At 45.7% G+C, this 19140-nt stretch overlaps 1 protein-coding gene across 1 annotated transcript in view; it reads right to left on the bottom strand.

Annotated features, from left to right (window-relative positions):
• Nucleotides 1-19140, bottom strand: part of LOC115457552 (cholesterol side-chain cleavage enzyme, mitochondrial) — a 136654-nt gene that overhangs the window by 80447 nt on the left and 37067 nt on the right. The window contains exon 2 of the mRNA XM_030187009.1: nucleotides 104-259. Within this exon, the coding sequence (XP_030042869.1) occupies nucleotides 104-259 (156 nt within the window). The remainder of the gene's footprint in view (nucleotides 1-103; nucleotides 260-19140) is intronic.

The raw sequence follows: 19140 nt of genomic DNA, 5'->3' as shown, positions 1-19140 counted from the left end.
GGAAAAATTATTTATTTTGGCCTCTTTTTTTTTTTTTTGCCATTTTGAGTCATCCAAGTGCTTTGAAAATGAGCCCCATAGCTCATATGAATGAGTTACTTACTTGAGAAGGACACCTTTTTTCTTCTTCCGGTACTCACGGTAGGCGAGCCATGGCTGTACCAATAGCCTCTCCGGAAACATGCCTTCAACTTTAAACAGAGCAGCAGCATCCACAGGTTGAATGATATTTATGCTTTCGTAGTAACCAATATTCTCCCTGTAAAAATTCAAATTGTAGAAAAGAAATTGTCACTCATCTGTACTACTGCCCATCAACAATGGATAAGCATTAACAGTGCAGCAAACACACATTAGAACATACACCAGCACTACACAAGTGTAAGCACTATAATACACTAACCCCTGAGCCTACAAAATGGAGTGGAGGAGTGGCCTAGTGGTTAGAGTGTTGACTTTGGTCCTGAAGAACTGGGTTCAATTCCCACTGCAGGCATAGGTCACTTAACTCCTTCATTGCCCCAGGTACAAATAAGTACCTAAGCCACATTGAGCCTGCCATGAGTGGGAAAGCACAGGGTACAAAAAAAAAATAATAATAAAGGTTGCCAAAAATTGAGTACACAAATTTAGTCACACTTCCTATTTGTGTGTACACTTTAATAGAATAACAAGCCAATTAGTGCCAATAATTGACTTTTTAGCAAGCAATTATTGGCACTAATTAGATTTAATTGGAACTTACATGCATAAAGTTAGCTGCAGGGTCCGTGCCTAAAATGTACACGCGGCCTGAAAAAGGGGGCGCAGAAATGGGAGTGTTATGGGTGTTTTGGGGTGGATCGGGGGCATGGTTTTGAGTTACACACATAATTGTAGAATAATGGTGCTCTGCACTTGAATTTAGGCAAAGGGCATTTGCACAATGTTTTCATTGATGCAAATGGCAGGGTCTACATTTACGCACGACCTCTCTGCTTAAGCATTAATTCTATAAACCACACTGAACTTCAGGCACAGCTTACAGAACACCACTTAAGAGGGTTTTTCGGTGCTGATTTTTTAGGTGCTATATATAGAATCTTAGCCCTGTATGCAAATATATAGGCAATAAATTAAACTAGCATACAAGCATCACTAAGGGGTCCTTCTACCATGCTGCAGTAAAAGGACCTCTGGGGTGGGATCAGCACGTGAGTTCGCCACACACCAAGGCCCCATTTTACCGCAGCAGGTAAAAAGTCTTATTTTTTTAAAGGAAATGGAGGTGTGGTAAGTTAACCACTTGCCGCACGGCCATTTCTCGGGGAGCCCTTATCACCACCTATTTAGGAGGCAGTAAGGACTCCCGTGCTAACTCCCTCCCAAAATAAATTCTGATGCACCAGAAATGGCGTGCAGTGGGGGCAGGCATTACTATCGTGGTACCCTGGTGGTAGTGCCAGATTGCTGAGTAGCAAGCCCATGTGGGCTTGCCGCATTTTATTAAAAGGCCTCCTAAGATTTTTACACACACAACATGCCATCATCTTGCATGTGTACACAACCTTCAAGCACTGTACTAGAGACCAGCACTGCATAAGAAGCCTAACTGACTAATGTTCAGTCAGCAAGTGGGAAAAATAAGAGAATGAAATCAGTCCGGGGTCACAGACCTGTCAGTAATCCACTATTGAATATTATCAGTATGGATGTGTACAGGGCAAAAATGTTTTGTTTGTTTTCCTGATTTTCAGATTTCTGGTTCATTTCACACATACGTGTTAATAAAACATTTTGAATGTATGTTACGATTTTTAAGCTACTAATCAATGTTACCAGCGCAAATTTTTAGGTCAATGTGTATTGAATTGAATTTGTGTATATCAAAAGTTTTAAGGCATGCTAACAAACCAAGGGCCCTGTTTACTAAGCCACACTAGAGGCGCATTAGTGTTTTTAGCGTGCGCTAACCATGTAGATGTCCATAATATTCCTATGAGCGTCTACACGGTTACTGTGTGCTAATTTTTAGCACGCACTGAAAATGTTAGTGCACCTTATTAAATAGTGCTCCAAATGAATGCATATCCTTAATTGCCAGCTAACAAACAAAGGAACATCATACCATTACATTAGAAACAAAGATAGTAACGTGGTAACATAGTAGATGATAGCAGAGAAAGACCTGCACGGTCCATCCAGTCTGCCCAACAAGATAAACTCATATGTGCTACTTTATGTGTATATCTGACTTTGATTTGTATCTCACTATAGTAAACTTGGGTTCAGAATAATTTAACTTTATATATATATATATATATATATATATATATATATATATATATATATATATATATGCACTTTAAAAAAATGCTAAAGTGTTTTAAATTGTTTTAAATGTGCTCAGACCATACCGTTTACACCCATTATATCCCCAAGAGGAATATGTGGTGGTGTCACAATGGAACCATCATTGCACATGTGATGTTCCACCTCCTAATATTTGTGTATGTACATACAGCTGCGCCCAAGTAGATCTTACTCACCGATATATGCATCTATCTATAATACATATATATAAGTCATGAACTACTCACATTAAATATTGTTAGACTTGAGCTCAAACCTCCGCCCATAAATTATGGTACATTCCATATTACCTTCTGATACATGGATAATAAAACATACAGTTCAACATTTGTTTAAACATAAAGGAGGAATATGTTAATACATGACACCCTGATCTCTCTTCCCCCACATATCTTACACAAACCAACCCACAATGCGATATACACTCATATTCACATAATTATTTCACTTCCCTTGGGATATATTGTGCTCGTGCTTGTGCTTCATTAAAATCACATATCATTCATCCATTCCAATCTTGCCATCAAAATAACTCAAACTCGGCCATCTCTGACATTTGGCCGGCCCCAACTGTATTATCGAAACGAAAGATGGCTGCCCATCTCGTTCGATAATATGGTTCGTCCCTCCCCATTGTGGCCCCATTCTCTGAGATGGCCGCCCTTAGAGATGGCCAGCCACGTTCGATTATGCCCCTCAGTATGTGCCACGTGCCATTTCCAGCACTCAAAAAATAATTTTATTTTTTAGTGCCGGGGGCTTACCCAGCAGTAATTGGCAGTGCTGTGTGCTGTCTGGTTACTGCCAGTTTAGTGTAGGAGCCCTTACCACCTCCTAAATAGAGGCGGGCTCCCCCAGGAAATGGCCACGTCACAAGTGCTTAACTTACCACACAGCTGTTTCCATTTTTTTAAAAACATCCTTTTACCCGCTGTGGTAAAAGGGGGCTTTGGCGCGTGGCAAACCCATGCGTCGATGCCACCACAGGGGTCCTTATGTTGCAGCTTGGTAAACGGGCCCCTTAGTGACCAGAGGAAATGCAAAAACAGCATGGTGAAGAGGAAGAACATGTAGAGGCTGATGAGGTACTGCTTCGCAAATATGAGTATTTCTATTCTATGTTCACAGATAAAGGAGTAGGCATAGAACCTCAAAAAACAAACGCAAATTAGAAAGGAAGTGAGGTAGATCTCAAATGATTTTTAAAAGAGTATGGCCCCCTTTTACCAAGCTGCGGCAAAAGGGGGCCAGCAGCTGGTAAAAGGGACGGTCTCGCTTTCCTTCAGGAAATGGCTGGTCGGCAAGTAAAGCACGCCATGTGGCCATGTCAGGGGGGAGCCTTTACCCCCACCCATCGAGGTGGCGGTAAGGGCTCCTGCGCTAGCCCGGCGGTAACTGGGCAGCGCACGGCACTGCCCAATTATCGCCAGGAAGTATCTGGCGCTACAAATTTGCGTAGCGCCAGAAATGACGGTGCAGTAGGGGTGGGAAGTACTGCCAAGCTGCTGCGGTAGCCCGGCGGTACTTCCTAAATAGCCCGCGTTGGGATTACCGCTGCTTAGTAAAAGGAGCCCTATGTTTGTGAGGATCTAGTGAAACTGAGTAGACAAAACAATGGGACTAGATGCAATATGTCTGAGGGTTCTGAGGCAAGTTGAGGAAGTTCTGGTGAGTCCTCTGTTTGGCCTTTTCAATGTTTCTTTAGGTCCCAGAGGACTGTGGAAAGACAGATGTGGTTTCTCTCCACAAAAACAGAAGTAGGAGGAGACTGGGAATTGATCTGTGTGATCAGCAAATTCATGGAAATGCTGCTAAAACAGAACACCAGCCTTTTCCTTGTCCTTTGCTAATCTCTTAGACTCCCTGTGTCACTCCTTAACTCTGGCTTGATTTGATTTATTAATTTGATATACCACTAAATACAATAGAGTGTCAAAGTGGTTTACAATAATAAAAAAAATTAAATATATACATAATACAACCACTAAATAAAAACAGAGCCCAATTCAGGGATCTGTTAAATTGTGAACCCTCTAGGAACAGAGGAAGTACCTGTATATAATGTTCACAGCGCTGCATAAATCTAGTAGCCTTATAGAAATTAGTGTAGTAGTAGTAGTAGGAAATACACCACAGATACAGTAGACACTTTGTCCAATTTCTAGGACCCCTGATCCAAGGATCACACTCCATGGAGTCTAGACATGCAATGTTCAGCCACACAGCACAGCTGCCACACTGGCAGATCTGCCAAGTCTCCTGCATTCAGCTTTGGTGGATCATCTCCTACACTCCTGCCAAAACGGGGAAGTCTCCCGCTGAAACACACTGCTGGGTAAGGGAATCCCTCTTTCACATTTTCCCCACACTGCCACCACCGCACCGCCGCTGCTGCTTCTCCTGATGAGCAGCGGCAGCAGCAAAGCAACAAAAAAGCAAGTGTGGCGCCGCAGCCTTCAGGCAGGCGCTGTCAGCTCTGCCTGTCCTCTGCCCCGGAATGGGAAGTTCTGTTGAAGGAGAGAACAAGAGAAGACGCTGGATGGGAGAGAAAGAGGGGAGAGGGAAGGGTAGGGAAAGAGAGGAGATGCTGGGTGGAAGGATGAGAAAGAGGGGGAGACACTGGAAGGATGAGGGAGAGAAAGAGGGGATATGTTGGATGGAAGGGGAAGGAGAGAGAGGGGGGGGCAGACTCTGGATGGAAGTAAGGAGAGAAAGAGGACACATACTGGATTGGGGGGAAGAAAAAGGACAGATGCTGGATGGTTGGGTGGGAGAAGAGGATAGAGTTAGTGAGATCCTGGGGGAATAAGAGGAAGTGAAATAGGAGAGCTGGGGTGAAGGAAAGAGGTGGCAAGCTGTAGGCAGACAGAATAAAAAGAAGGAAATTGAGGACTGACTAGTAAGAGAGAATTAAATCTAGACAGAGGCAGAAAATAAATTGAAGAAAGCTGAAAGGAAAAGGAAGAGAGAAAAATGACAGACAGGAAATCCTGGCAAGAGAGTCAAGAGAAGACGAGGATAGCAGAAACCAGAGACTGGGACCAACACAATTGGAAAAAAAAAAGTAATGGTAGAGAAATAGAATTTTATTTTCCGTTTAATATAAAGTAGAGTGGTAGCTGTGTTAATGAACCTTAATAAATTAAAATAGAAATTGGAAACAAGGTGTTATCTTCTTAGTGGACTAATTTTAATACCTTTTTGTCTAACTTTCAGAGATCAAAACCTCCTTCCTCAGGACAGGATACTATAACAGCAGCATACTGTCTTAACCTGAGGAAGGAGGATTTGGCCTCTGAAAGCTAATCGAAAAATGTATTTAGTTCAATAAAATGGTATCATATTTTCCACATTTTGTTTTATTTGTATTTGTTATATATTGATTGGAATATGTCAGTTTTTGAAATTTACATCTGATATCTTTATATTTTGTAAAGTACAGGGGCATGTGCATTGCTTTCTCTTTCTCTGGTGTTGCACTGTATGCAGAACCTAGCTTCTTGGGTGTTCTGTTTAATTTTGATTTCTATTTTTACTTTGTGGTCACTTATTCTATACTGGGTGAAGGTCTGTGTTCTGCATGTGTGAAAGAGACATGTTTTTCTGTTAGCATTTTATTTATTTATTTTATTTATTAGGATTTATTTACCGCCTTTTTGAAGGAATTCACTCAAGGCGGTGTACAGTAAGAATAGATCAAACATGAACAATGAATTAATTACAGCAGTAAAAATATTCAAAAACAATAAAAGTATGGCATGGTATACTAACAATGTCAACACAATATGTAATAGAACATTATAATTGATAATGAAGTGTAAAGCAAAGATGTAACATATAGATAGGTAAGAAAGTAAGAAAGAAAGTAAGGTGATTGATTTAAAGAAAGTTGCACATGAAGTCAGAAAAATGGTTAAATATTATCTCAGCTAGGTTAGGAGTGGATAAATATGTTCTGCTGCAGTATATGCATTGACTGCAGGATCAATCTGTACTAATCTGGTTTGTTTAGTTTTCCAATGGGTGTATTGATGTTTTAGCACCAACTGTAGTACTGTCTTTCCTAGGTAGGTCCCTGTTGTATGACTCATGGAAGTTACTGATATTTTGGTATGTTGGAATTGCTCTGTAAGTCCAGAGCAATGTATACAGTGTTTTGTATTTCTTTATGCCTGCTATTGGTCTTTGATTTAGTCCGGGCCCCTGGTTTTGCTGGCAGGACGCCAGGACGTCAGGAGGAAGAAAGCACAGATCAGCGAACGCAGTGCACCTGCATGTTCCTTTAAGTGAAACTGAACATGCTCAGTTTCACTTACAGGAACATGCAGGTCAGGCCGTCAGGACTCAAGAAAGCACAGATCAGTGAACGTGGCGTGCAGGAGACCGGCGCTGAAGAAGGCTTCGGCTGGCGGGGGTTGGGGACCCCCACCAGCAAAGGTATCTTGCGGTGGCAGCGGCAGCAGGGCGTGGGGGTTGGAAGTGGTGGGGAGGGGCAGCAGCTGGGGGAGGTGGGCTAAAATGTGCCCCCCTCTTTGGGCTCTGGACCCCCCTCCCGCCAAGGTCTGGCTACGCCCCTGCCATTAGGCATAGCTAAGACAGGTAATACCTAATATTTGGTAACTGAACAGCAAACTAAAGGCTAGAAGAGCTGAAGCATGGTGGCCATTTAGCAACCTACCAAAAACATTGATAATTTAATTATTTTATGGTTGCCATGTTACAATACTGCTGAACATTACTGTTCATGTGGTCAACTGGAAGATGCTGGACTGGGGAGCAAAAGCCAAGTTGTTAAAGTACCTGCATATATTTCCAGAATACTGAAAATACTATTCTGTTCAAAATGTTGTATCAATTTGCCCTGCATTATTATGATTTTTTGGTACATAATTCCCTGGAGTGCATACAGTATGTATAAAACTGTCAGTAACAGAAGTACTGGGGGGACTCAGCTGGTAGACAGTGAAGGGGTTCTTCCCTGCTGTGTTAAAAAGTGCCCCTACTGTCTCTCTTTTTTTTTTTTTGAGTGGTGCTTATACAGGGGGAGCAGTGTTCCCTTTTAAGCTGTGCTAAACATCCAGTATCTGAGTAAAATTCAGAGTAGCTATAAAGTACAGGTGAACAAGTAGGGAAAGCATGCAGAGTATGGTTCATTTCTAACCTCCCTGTGAGTGTTTATGTGTGCATGTGCAGGGCTGGTTATAGCCCAGGCAGAAATTAAGGAGGGGGTCCATAATCCCCTCTCCTCCTTGCCCCCTCCCCGGATCTTCCCACCTGCATTGCTACTATACAGTCCGGGCATCTCTTATCCTTCTCCCCACTATGGTTCATCTCCATCCCTTCCCCTCACTACCTATTAGTCTTCTTTAAAATATATTTCCTTTCTCAGAGGGGCCCCAGCACGGCAGCCATCCTCAGAAGCTGCCTCTGGCTGCCCCAAAGTTTTCCCTTCCTGTTGCGATCCACCCAGGCAGAAACAGGAAGTTGTGTCAGAGGGAGGCAGATCGCAGCAGAGAGGCAAAGCTGTGGGGCAGCCAGAGGCAGGGAAATATATTTTTGAAGAAGATCGGGAAGGTGAGGGGAAGGGAGGAAGAGACAGACTATGGTGGGGAGAAGGGGAAGAGATGCCTGGACCATGGAGGCCCCTAGAGCTATGGGGCCCAGGGCAGCTGCCCTGTTTGCCCGTCCCCTAACGCTGGCCCTGTGTGTGTGCATGTCTGTGTATGTATCTGTAAGAAGTGCTCACAAGGTAATGTAATTGGACTGATCACTACAAATTTTATCCCTACACTGGCAGAAGAAGGGATTACATCAAATACAAGAACACATCTTACAGCACAAGAGGTCAAGTAGACACGAAAACATTCTGGCAACAGATATACAACAATGAATGGACAGCACAAACAGACTCCATATATTACCTCGTGGAATGGGATAAAAGATGCAAATGCATACTAGATGAAATAGCACCCATAAGAACAAAAACTTCACTTAAGCATAACTCGATACCATGGTTCAATGATGATGAAAAAGCTAAAAACACAATCCAGGAAACTCGAACGAGCTTGGAGAAAAACAAAAGACGAACACACACTCAACACATGGAAAAAATCACAAAGAAAATACAAATATGCTATAAGACAGACCAAAAGATCATACTATAAAACTAAAATAGGGACAGATTACAAAGACACAAAGAAATTATACCAACTCGTGAACAGACTCCTAGACACCAACTTGGTCACTACATCGAATACAGACATCCCATCTGCAGACAAACTTGCAAAGTATTTCAATGAAAAAATTGCAAACCTACACAACACGCTGCCTCAGGACAACACTGTCATCAAAATCTTCCTTAATGAGTTGGACCCAACCACTGGAGAATACCCGTCTGACCGAACCTGATTAAAATTCGCCCTCCTTACCATCGATGCAGTTGCACAGGCGATCAGCAGGTTCTCCAACACTCACTGTAAACTAGATACCTGTCCCAACTATCTAATGAAATCTGCCCCTGACTGCTTCATAGCAGACCTCACATCCAACCTAAACTTTGTGCTTCAGCAAGGTCTCTTCCCTAAGGAAAAGTACTACTCACTCTCCTAGCCAAATTCAAGCAGGAAATAGCAATAGGCAAAAACATCCTCCTCCTCCTCCAATTCGACATGTCTAGTGCATTCGACATGGTAAACCATAATATATTAATAAGATTACTAGATAAATTCAGGATTGGTGGAAACATACTTAGCTGAATCAAGGGTTTCCTAACCACAAGAACATAGCAAGTAAAATCAAACTCAAACATATCACCATAGAAAGCAGACTGCGGAGTACCACAAGAATCACCGCTATCACTGATCAACCTAATGATAACCCCACTAGCCAAGTCCTTATCCAACCAAGGCCTTAACCCTTTCATCTATGCAGACAATGTCACAATATTCATTCCTTACAAATCTAAACTGACAGAAATCACCAACGAAATCAAGATCAGCTTGAACATCATGGACTCTTGGGCAAATGCATTTCAATTAAAACTAAACAAAGAAAAAACACACTGTCTCATCCTCTCATCCCAACACAGCGCGGATAACCCCACAATTATCAACACCCCAGATTACACCCTCCCTATCTCAGACAGCCTGAAAATCCTCGGCGTTACAATGGACCGCAACTTAACACTACAGAGCCAAGTGACATCCACAACAAAGAAAATGTTCCACTCAGTGTGGAAACTCAAACGCATGAAACAATTCTTCCCGAGGGGAACATTTCGCAACCTGATACAATCAATGGTACTAAGCCATGTAGACTACTGCAATGAAATTTATGCGGGATGCAAAGAACAAACCTTAAAGAAACTTCAGACCGCTCAAAACACGGCAGCTAGACTTATTTTCGGAAAAACGCAATTTGAAAGTGCAAAACCCCTTCACGAAACTCCACTGGCTCCCAATCAAAGAACGCATTGCTTTCAAAATCTACACTCTGGTTCACAAAATTATCTACGGTGAAGCTCCGGGATACATGACAGACTTGATCGACCTACCAACTAGAAACACATCCGAATCAACACGAACATACCTAAATCTGCACTACCCAAGCTGCAAAGGACTCAAATACAAATCAACTTACGCGTCCAGTTTTTCCTACATAAGCACACAGCTGTGGAACGCATTACCAAAAGCCTTGAAAACTACGAACGGCCACCTAAACTTCCGGAAAACACTAAAAACTAACCTGTTTAAAAAGGCATACTCTACCGATCCAACATAAATGCCTGATCTCTGCAACACAACAAAACTAAAGAACGTAATGGACATAACGCAACTCTTCCATTGTACGATTCCCTAGGTGGCTGTGCCACATGAACTTTATCTTACCACAACATCACCTTGCATTTTTTTACACCGGAGTCTGTAACGCCTCTCCAGTACTTTGTAAACCACATTGAGCCTACAAATAGGTGGGGAAAAGTGGGATATAAATGTAACAAATAAATAAATAAATGGAAAAATTTTGCGAATGTCAACTCAGTCCTTAGAGGGAACATTGCAGGCAAGTGGCCATTCTCAAAGATGGGGGGAAAGGGGAATAGAACCCCCCACCCACCTCCATCACAAACAGTTTTATACTGTCATATTACAATCAATAATATTTTCCACTTAAAGCAGGAATATTTTTATTAACACTCCCACTATCATATACTGTTGCCATTAGCGCATGGCCATTTAAAAAAATTATTGTTGCAGCATTTATTGCTAGTTCATGCATTATCCCTACACTAACCACTTAGCACAGGGTAATGTAGATACTCTAACTGGGTAGCACAGGAATGACCAGGGCCACCGAGGAACCCCCCCCCCCCCCCCAGGCCTTCACTGCTCCGTGCGTCCCCCCCCCCACACACACACTTGGGCTGCTCATGGCATAGCTAGGGGGGCGCAGGGGGAGCGGTCACTCCCTCAAACAGGATTTTAGAAAAAATGGCGCCTATGCGCCTCTCCTGCCCGCTCTCCCCATCTGCGTGGTCACTTTTACTGCCCTGAAGTGCCATTCTCCCTCCGGCACCGGCGATTTCCATAGTCAGTCTTCTGCAAGCGTCGGGGCCTCTTCTCAGGTGCGCCTCACCTCTGCAGAAAACAGAAAGTTGTATTAGAGTAGGCGGGCCGTGCCTGAGGAGAGACCCCGATGCTTGCAGAAGGCTGACTATGGGAATCGCCGGTGCCGGAAGGAGAACGGCGCTTGGAGCAGTAAAAGTGACCACGCAGACGGGGAGAGCAGGCAGGAGAGGTACATAGGCACCATTTTTTTCTAAAACCCCGGGGGGGGGGGGGGGAATGGAGAAGACCAGAGTGAAAGTGAGTCTATCTAGTCCACTGTAAGCAAGGCAGCCCATTTGGTTAACCTGTCATTTCAGGTCAAAGCAAGCAAACTAAAAGGTGGAGGAGAAAAGAAATAACAATTGAATATCACTAAAACAGCTTCAAAAATTATTGTAGCTGGTAGAAACTGCAATTCTAAACTCTAGTTTGTGCTCATTTTTCTTCACTGTTCTTATATATAGATGTCCAGATTTCAGTGAGACTATCCTGTTTCCTGATGGGTTCATCTTAACTGTAGTTGTAATCTGCCTTCGGAAGCCTGGTGTTATAAAGATGATAGAATATACTGAAATTAAATGGAAGTAGATTTAAACTCTCCTTTCATTGGGGCACATGGAATCACATCTTCATCTGTTTTGTAGACGTTTACCTTTTAGATACACAAAGGGATTATTCTGTGTTGAACATGTTTCAGGGGCAAGTAGTTTTATAAGTCAAAATAAAAATAAATATTTTATTTCATGCAGATCTCTTTTGTTTAAACATAAATGGGCTATAAGCCCCTAATTCAGTCCACTGGTTTTCTTATATTTTGTTCTTGTGATGACTTATATTGTGCCAAAACTGAAAACTCTTACCTCTGTTCGATAATAAATGGAACACTATCTGCCCTAAAAAGTTGTTTTGTGGCTCTACATGAGGAATTGTGATATTGAATAAATAAGTGTATGTTTGTGCCCCTAGTCATGCATCCTACGTTTATATAATCCTTTCAAGAAATCCAGTTAATTGTTTAACATTAGTGGAACATAGCCACAGAGGCATGGTTGCATTTTTAATATGGTAATACTAGGGCCCAGCAAAGAAACAGGTTATTTTGAATTAGTCTTCACTGGACCAAACTTGCTTTCCTTGTGCCATCACTATCAAGCAGGATAGGCAGTGTCTTAAAAGGTGGAGGATAAAGGATTTTTTTTAACAATAAAGAGTGACAACGTGGATGCAGCAGCTCATAGGTTTGCTTGCTTTGTTTTGAGAGTACAGCAATGACAGCTGCGTGGGGAAGGGGAAAGTGAGATTGGCCTAATTGGTTTCAACATTTTGATGTCACTTGGAGGGGCATAATGGAAAGATCGTCCAAGTACGAATTAGGACGTTCTTACGAAAACGTCCAAAAATAGACCTGTATAATGGAAAAATAGTGTGGGCGTTTTTCGATAATCGATTATCCCTGTAAGAAAACAATCAAATGACGAGCGCATAAGCGTGACTAAATTGGGCGCCCTAAGATGGTCGATTATTGCAGGTGCAAACGACCAAATCACGTGGTGTGTAAAATAATGTACATAGGTGTATCGCAAGTACAGTACATGTTGTTCAGGCCATCCAGGTACGGAAATATATGAGGAACGCATATATGTGTCAACTACAGACATATCATGTTGCTCCACCCATACTTTCATCATATGTGCCCATCTGAATGTCCGGATCTGCATGCACTGTACACCTACTGAACATGCAGTAAATGCATATTGTGTATATGGGAAAAGGGTCGGGTGGGGTGCGTCATACTCATCTATATAAGGCACGTTTCACACTCCTGCAGGCATGTGCACGTCAAAGACGTCTATGCTTACGAGGGCGTCCACGTGCTGATAGGGGCCATATATGGAATGGTCATCCATATATGGAGCTGTGCATGAAACGACGTCCCTCACGCAAGGTCGTCTATATAAGGCACTTCTTTTCCAACACGTGGAAAAATGGCACAACGCAGGGAGCCAAATTTTGGAGAAGAGGAGAGCCTGCTGCTGGTGCGGCTGTGCCTAAGGCACCGGCACAGGCTGTTTATCCAGCACCACCACCTGCCCCCCAGGCTGCAGGCCATGCGAGCCTGGTCCCGCATCCGGGAAAGGTTAGAAAGGTAAGGTTATGGCCCAACCCCCCTCCCCTCCTGTACCTACACATATAACAGCTCCGTCATCAATGTTACCAGCAGTAACTGGAGTGTCCATGCAAGGATCATGAGTAATATAGGAACATGCACAATCACTAATAATTTGTATGTTATTGAAACGACCACCATTCCCACATCCCTACAAGAATGTATTTCGTTAGGTTAGGTATGTGACTATGCTATTAGTGTTATGTGACAATTTCGTTAGTTATGTGAAGGCCACATTTTCCAACCCCTCTTTGCAGCCAGTGGGTTACAACGCCTCCGAATAGTGGAAGCATGAGACCAATGAAACCTATACCATACTTTATAACATGGTCATGATAACACATATAAAGTAGTTTAACAAGCATACATTATAATGTATACAAACGGTACTGTCTGGCCTCATGCCCACCTCTCTGGCATCATCTGCATAGGAACCAACTCGGTGGCTGCTGTGGGTGCTTCACCACCCCACCCCCAATATCAAATATGTATGGAGGGAGGGGTCATCTCCACTGGGGGTTCCACCCCCCAAAATGGTAAAAAGGTGGCTCCTATGATTCACTACCAATGGAGGTGCCCCCCCCCCCCCCAACACTGTAGACCCTCTCTCTCTGGTATGTGAATAGCAAATGAATGTGTGCAGAGGACAAAAAGGACCAACACCCCTGACCCCTGCTCTACAAACTTATATCTTACAGACGCTTTGGAGTCCACCGGGACCTGAAGTCCCTGAGGAGGCAGTTCCGCCGGGTGAGGCGGGAGAGGCCCGACCTCATCCGGGCGGTGCGAAGGCACCTCAGGGCTCGCCGTAAGTATTCAAAAACAGGACACCTGTACAGATTACTACATACATTTCATGAATAAAGCAAATGTGTTGTACAATATCACTTCCCATGTGCCTAATAGCCACCTAGTAATACCATATCTGTCCCAGATCAAGGATGCAGGTTGCAGGGGTTCTCCCATGAGCGTGCCTGCAACGTCCGACCATCCCCCCGAGATGAATGAGATGATATGCCACACTTTACTATTCCCCTTATTGTGGTGGCTGATTACTGTGTCCTGGTACAGCTGCCTGAGGCCCTACTTTTACTGCATGTTATGGCCTAAATCACATAAAAGAATTGTGCTCAACACCCTTCCCACTGCCCCCCCCCCCAATAACTCCTACAACAACTGCCCATCAACCCCTCGTTGCATCTCACAATGCAAACATGCTGGTCAGCAATGAATTTGGTATGGCAACATGTCCTGCGTGGTGTGTGTCAGAGGAGGGTCCAGGGTTCTGTTTCATGTCATCTGATGCAGCTCATTCCCCATGGGCATAGGCTACGCCTTACCACACCCTGCCCCATCCCCTGCCTCACGCCACCCAGCTACTGCACTATGCAAGCCATGGTGTATGCACTGATCTCAATCACACTCCTTTTACATACACAGGGCTCCACCAGCAGGAAGCTGAGCGCGAGGATGAGGAGGGCCACCACCTCCAGGAGGAGGAGGAGGAGGAGCAGGAGGAGGAGGAGGAGCAGGAGGAGGAGGAGCAGGAGAAGGGGCACCTGGATGAGGAGGAGGAGGAGGAGCAGCAGCCAGGCCAGGAGGCGGCCCACCAGGAGGAGGAGGAGGAGGAGGAGGAGGGAGTCCTCATCATAGATGAGGAGGATGAGGACATTAATGAGGACCCCTCCCCACCTGCAGCTCCGTATGAAGCCTCTCCCTCCCCTCAGGCAGCGCCATCGCCTGGCCCACCTCCATCCCCTGGGCCAGCTTCAATGTCCCCTGGCCCACCTCCATCCCCTGGGCCAGCTTCAGTGTCCCCTGGCCCACCTCCATCCCCTGGGCCATCTTCAGTGTCCCCTGGCCCACCTCCAGCCTTTGGCCCTGCTACTGTGGTGCGCCTCCTGCAGCAGCTGGTAGATGGCCAGCAGCAGCTCATAGTTGGCCAGCACCAGCTGCTGCAGGAGGTGAGAGCCCTACGGCAGGGCAATGAGCAGCTCCAGGGCCCACTAAGGGTACTGCTGGGGCTGCTCATTGCCCTGCTACAGAGGGCCTTGCTCAGAGGGCGTGGCCGCCCTTAATTTAAATAGGGGGGGCCTGTTGGGGGTGTGGGGAGTGGGTGGGGGAGGGAATTGTTGGGGTTGTGTGTGTGGGGGGAGGGAAATGTTGGGGGTTCTGTGGGGGGTGGGGGAGGGAATTGTTGGGATTGTGTGTGTGGGGGGAGGGAAATGTTGGGGTTCTGTGGGGGGTGGGAAATGTTGGGGTTCTGTGGGGGGTGGGGGAGGGAATTGTTGGGGTTGTGTGGGTGGGGGGAGGGAAATGTTGGGGGTTCTGTGGGGGGTGGGGGAGGGAATTGTTGGGATTGTGTGTGTGGGGGGAGGGAAATGTTGGGGTTCTGTGGGGGGTGGGAAATGTTGGGGTTCTGTGGGGGGTGGGGGAGGGAATTGTTGGGGTTGTGTGTGGGGGGGAGGGAAATGTTGGGGGTTCTGTGGGGGGTGGGGGAGGGAATTGTTGGGGTGTGTGGGGAGTTGTGGGGGGGAGGAGGGCATTGTTGGGGCTTATTTTGTAGGGGTGGGGGTGGGGGGGAAATAAATGTTTCTGTTACAATATAACTATCAGGGTGTGTGTGTGTGTTTGTCTCCCTTGTGCATTACATATCACCAAATGCTGCTGTTGAGTTGAGAGGAAGGAGGCAGCAATATGCATAGCATTAAATGTGCTGTGTGAATGAGAAGGTGATGTATGTCTGAGAATGTTGGCCATACAGAAAGCCACCTGTTCATTCCAACCTGCATGGCCATATGTGCAGGGGGGTTGGGCCGGGGAGGCTGGATGGATATTTGTGTTCATGAATAAAAATGGCCAGCCAGCATCTCTCTCTCCCTTCCTCCCTCCCCTCCACCATACTGACCCACAATACAGAGTGCCATCAATAAGAGATTAATGTACCACGTGTGATCTGCCAGGTACACACTTCCACATAACTCCAGGTACCACATACACAGTGTTTGCTGTCTGATGGACACATATCCTTACCCACAAGCCACATTGGTGGGGGGGGGGGGGGGGGCCCAAGAAGGACCTACAAACAGCTGGCTCATATTTTCACATTGAATACATCAGCTATGGTATATAATGCTGAGGAGCAAAAGGGAAACAATGGGAAACCCAATAGATGGATGGTTACTTCATCACAGTTGCAATGTAATACTTGTGTTAGGGAAGGGCACAAATAAAAATGGTGCTCATTATTTGCAGGTGTGATCACACTTTCTCCAGTAGTCGATCAAGGTGTGTTACATTCAAGTATTCTGGGTTTGTGTCAAATTTTGTCCCTGAAGTGACTTGCCTTAGGTGGGATTTGAACCAGCAACCTTATGATTATAAGGTTGGTGCTCTAACCACTAGGCCACAGCAGCCATCAGGCTTTAGCCACCACCAGTTACTTTGGGTTGGTACCTGTACACACACCCCTCTCCCTCACCACCACGACATAGGCCTCAGTGGCACTACCTGTAGCCACCTCGATCATTTTGTCCAGGCTACCGATTAAAAACAATGTAATGTGCATGTTCCCTACCCTACTACCTATGGAGCAATTTAGGAAGGTGTTCCATAATGTGCTATACACATCCATTGCATTAATCATTCTCCCCTCCCCCGCCTATGGACCTTGAGAATGGGTGGCCACTTCATAAATGGGGACTGGGGTACACCACATAAACAAGGAAGATGGAAGCTACCGGGAACCAATACAGCACCTCCAACAGCTGGCCCACACCACTGAGGACCTGCCAACCCCACAGTACAGTGCACAGGAACCTGGTGAAAAGAGAGCTACCTAACATCTGACTCCAGACTACATACATACAGTGAATGCACACTCCTTGACTAATTTATGAGCACAAAGAGAAGAGGTGGCAGACAAATGAGAGCTTACCATGAACGTCTGTTTCAAGACTGTGTAGTGTGCCTTTTATCTTCTGGAACATTAGCTGCACATCTCCCTGATTGAAATGACCCTTACCGAGGGGTGCTTGATTTGGGCCGACTGTACTAAATTCTTGGCCCCCACACACTGCCTGCTACAACCAGGCAGAGAGAATGGGAGAAAGGAAGGGAGCATCAGGGGATGTGGAAGACAGGAAACGGAAGGCGTGGTGGCTGAGGGCCAACAATAATTCCCCCCCCCCCCCCTAAATACACAGGTGTACCCAAGCATACATTGCTAAACACATACCTTCATATAAGTGAGGGTAAAACCCTGTAAATGATTATTACGAACAACCGGCAAGGTCTAAGTGCAGGAAATGGCAGGTAAAATGGCAATGAAGAAAGGGAAGGCAGGTGGAGACGCCCATACTTATCTACTCATAATCGAAACCATGTGTTCCTAATCGCTATCTGAGCTGGGCACGCTTAGGAATTATGTGTATAATTGAAAAAGAAACGCCCATATCAGAAACGCCTATTCCCCCGTCTCAATGGGCGTTCTTGGCGCCTATATATACGCCCACTCCGTATTTTCGAAAACCCCATTGGTACAATGCCACCACGCATGCCGCCGACCCGGAAGGGTAATTTTGTCGAAGCAGAGGTGGAGCTCCTGGTGCAAGAAATAGTACAGCGGCACCGGAGTCTGTTTGCTCCCACAGGGCAGAGGCTGGCAGCAACATTAAAGCAGCGCGAATGGGAGGCAGTACGGGACAGCCTGAATGCTGTCTTCCATGCTGGGAGAGACGTGGAGGACTGCAAGAGGAAGTGGCGGAAGCTGAGGAGGGATGTTCGGAGGAAGGCGGGGGCCAATCCCCCAGGCAATGACACTGCCAACCTTACGCCCATGGAGCTGATGGTGTACTCCCTCCTACCCCAGGAGGGCATCCACGGGATTGGCTCCCTGGACACCTCGGGCCAGGCTGAGGACTCAGGTAGGTGTTTCATTATGCAGTTGGGGTATCTGTTGTGCTGCAGTACACTTGTGTTATAGAAGTTGGGGTCAGGGGGAGGGAGGTGAGGAGTGGGGGGCAGGAGGAGGGAGGTAGGTGGTGGGGGGGGGGGAGTATCTCTGGCTGTCTTTATGTATATTAACAGGCCACCTTTATGATGCTGTTGTGACCTGGTAACCCCTACTCACTAGCTCTCTACCCTTACTCCCTATCCCTACCGTTGTCATTGGGTTTCCTCTTACTTGTCCTGTGTGCCCATATTTATTGAATTAATTGTAAGCTCTATTTGAGTAGTGGTAGTGGTCATGTGTGTTATAGGAGCAAGCAGACAGGGTGGGTGCTGTGTGTGTGTGTGAGCACCCCCAATATTGAGGAAAGATCATGTAGCTGTGCAGGGAGGAGTGTTGGTCACTGGGCTTAGCACCCCCAATACTACTTTCCAGTTGGCTCCTATGGGTGTGTGTAGGTTACTACTGTGGCAGAACTTTGGGGGCCGTCCTTCCCTACTACTCCCTCCTATTTTCCCATTACCAAACTGTGCCTAGTTCCTCCTGTGACCTCTGTGCTCTACTGAGTGTGGGCCACATGCATTCAACTGAAGGAGCCTGTAATGGGGGTCATAAAGCAGTTCTATGCAGTTTAGCAAGTGAGTAGTAACACAACACATGCTGCAATGTTGTTCAATTTAACAATTATACAACTAACAGCTTGAGCACAACGTTGTGAGTGGTGTCCTTCTCTTGGCTGCTCATCCACCACCTCTACCCAGCTGCCTGCGGGGCTCTCTCTTTCGTACCCGTGTCAATTCCATTCCTCCTCACCATCTCTTTGCTGGGTCATCAGGTTGGGGGACATACCAATGTATATGAATGCTGAAAGACAAAAGTGGGTTATTTGCACCAACACTATTCCTCACTCTTGTGCTATACAGGTGATGACTCAGAGGAGGCTGGCCCTAGTGGCCTGCAAGGCCAACGCCCTACACCACCAGTCCAGCCTCAACCTCCACAGCCTGCAGCACCAGCAGTCCAGCCTCCACCACCTGCACCAGCTGTGCATCCTCTGCGTCCAC

The sequence above is a fragment of the Microcaecilia unicolor genome, chromosome 1 (genome assembly GCF_901765095.1).
Source record: "Microcaecilia unicolor chromosome 1, aMicUni1.1, whole genome shotgun sequence".
Lineage (NCBI taxonomy): Eukaryota > Metazoa > Chordata > Amphibia > Gymnophiona > Siphonopidae > Microcaecilia > Microcaecilia unicolor.
Note: the sequence above shows the minus strand (reverse complement) of the source record. Positions and strands in the feature narration are given on the sequence as shown.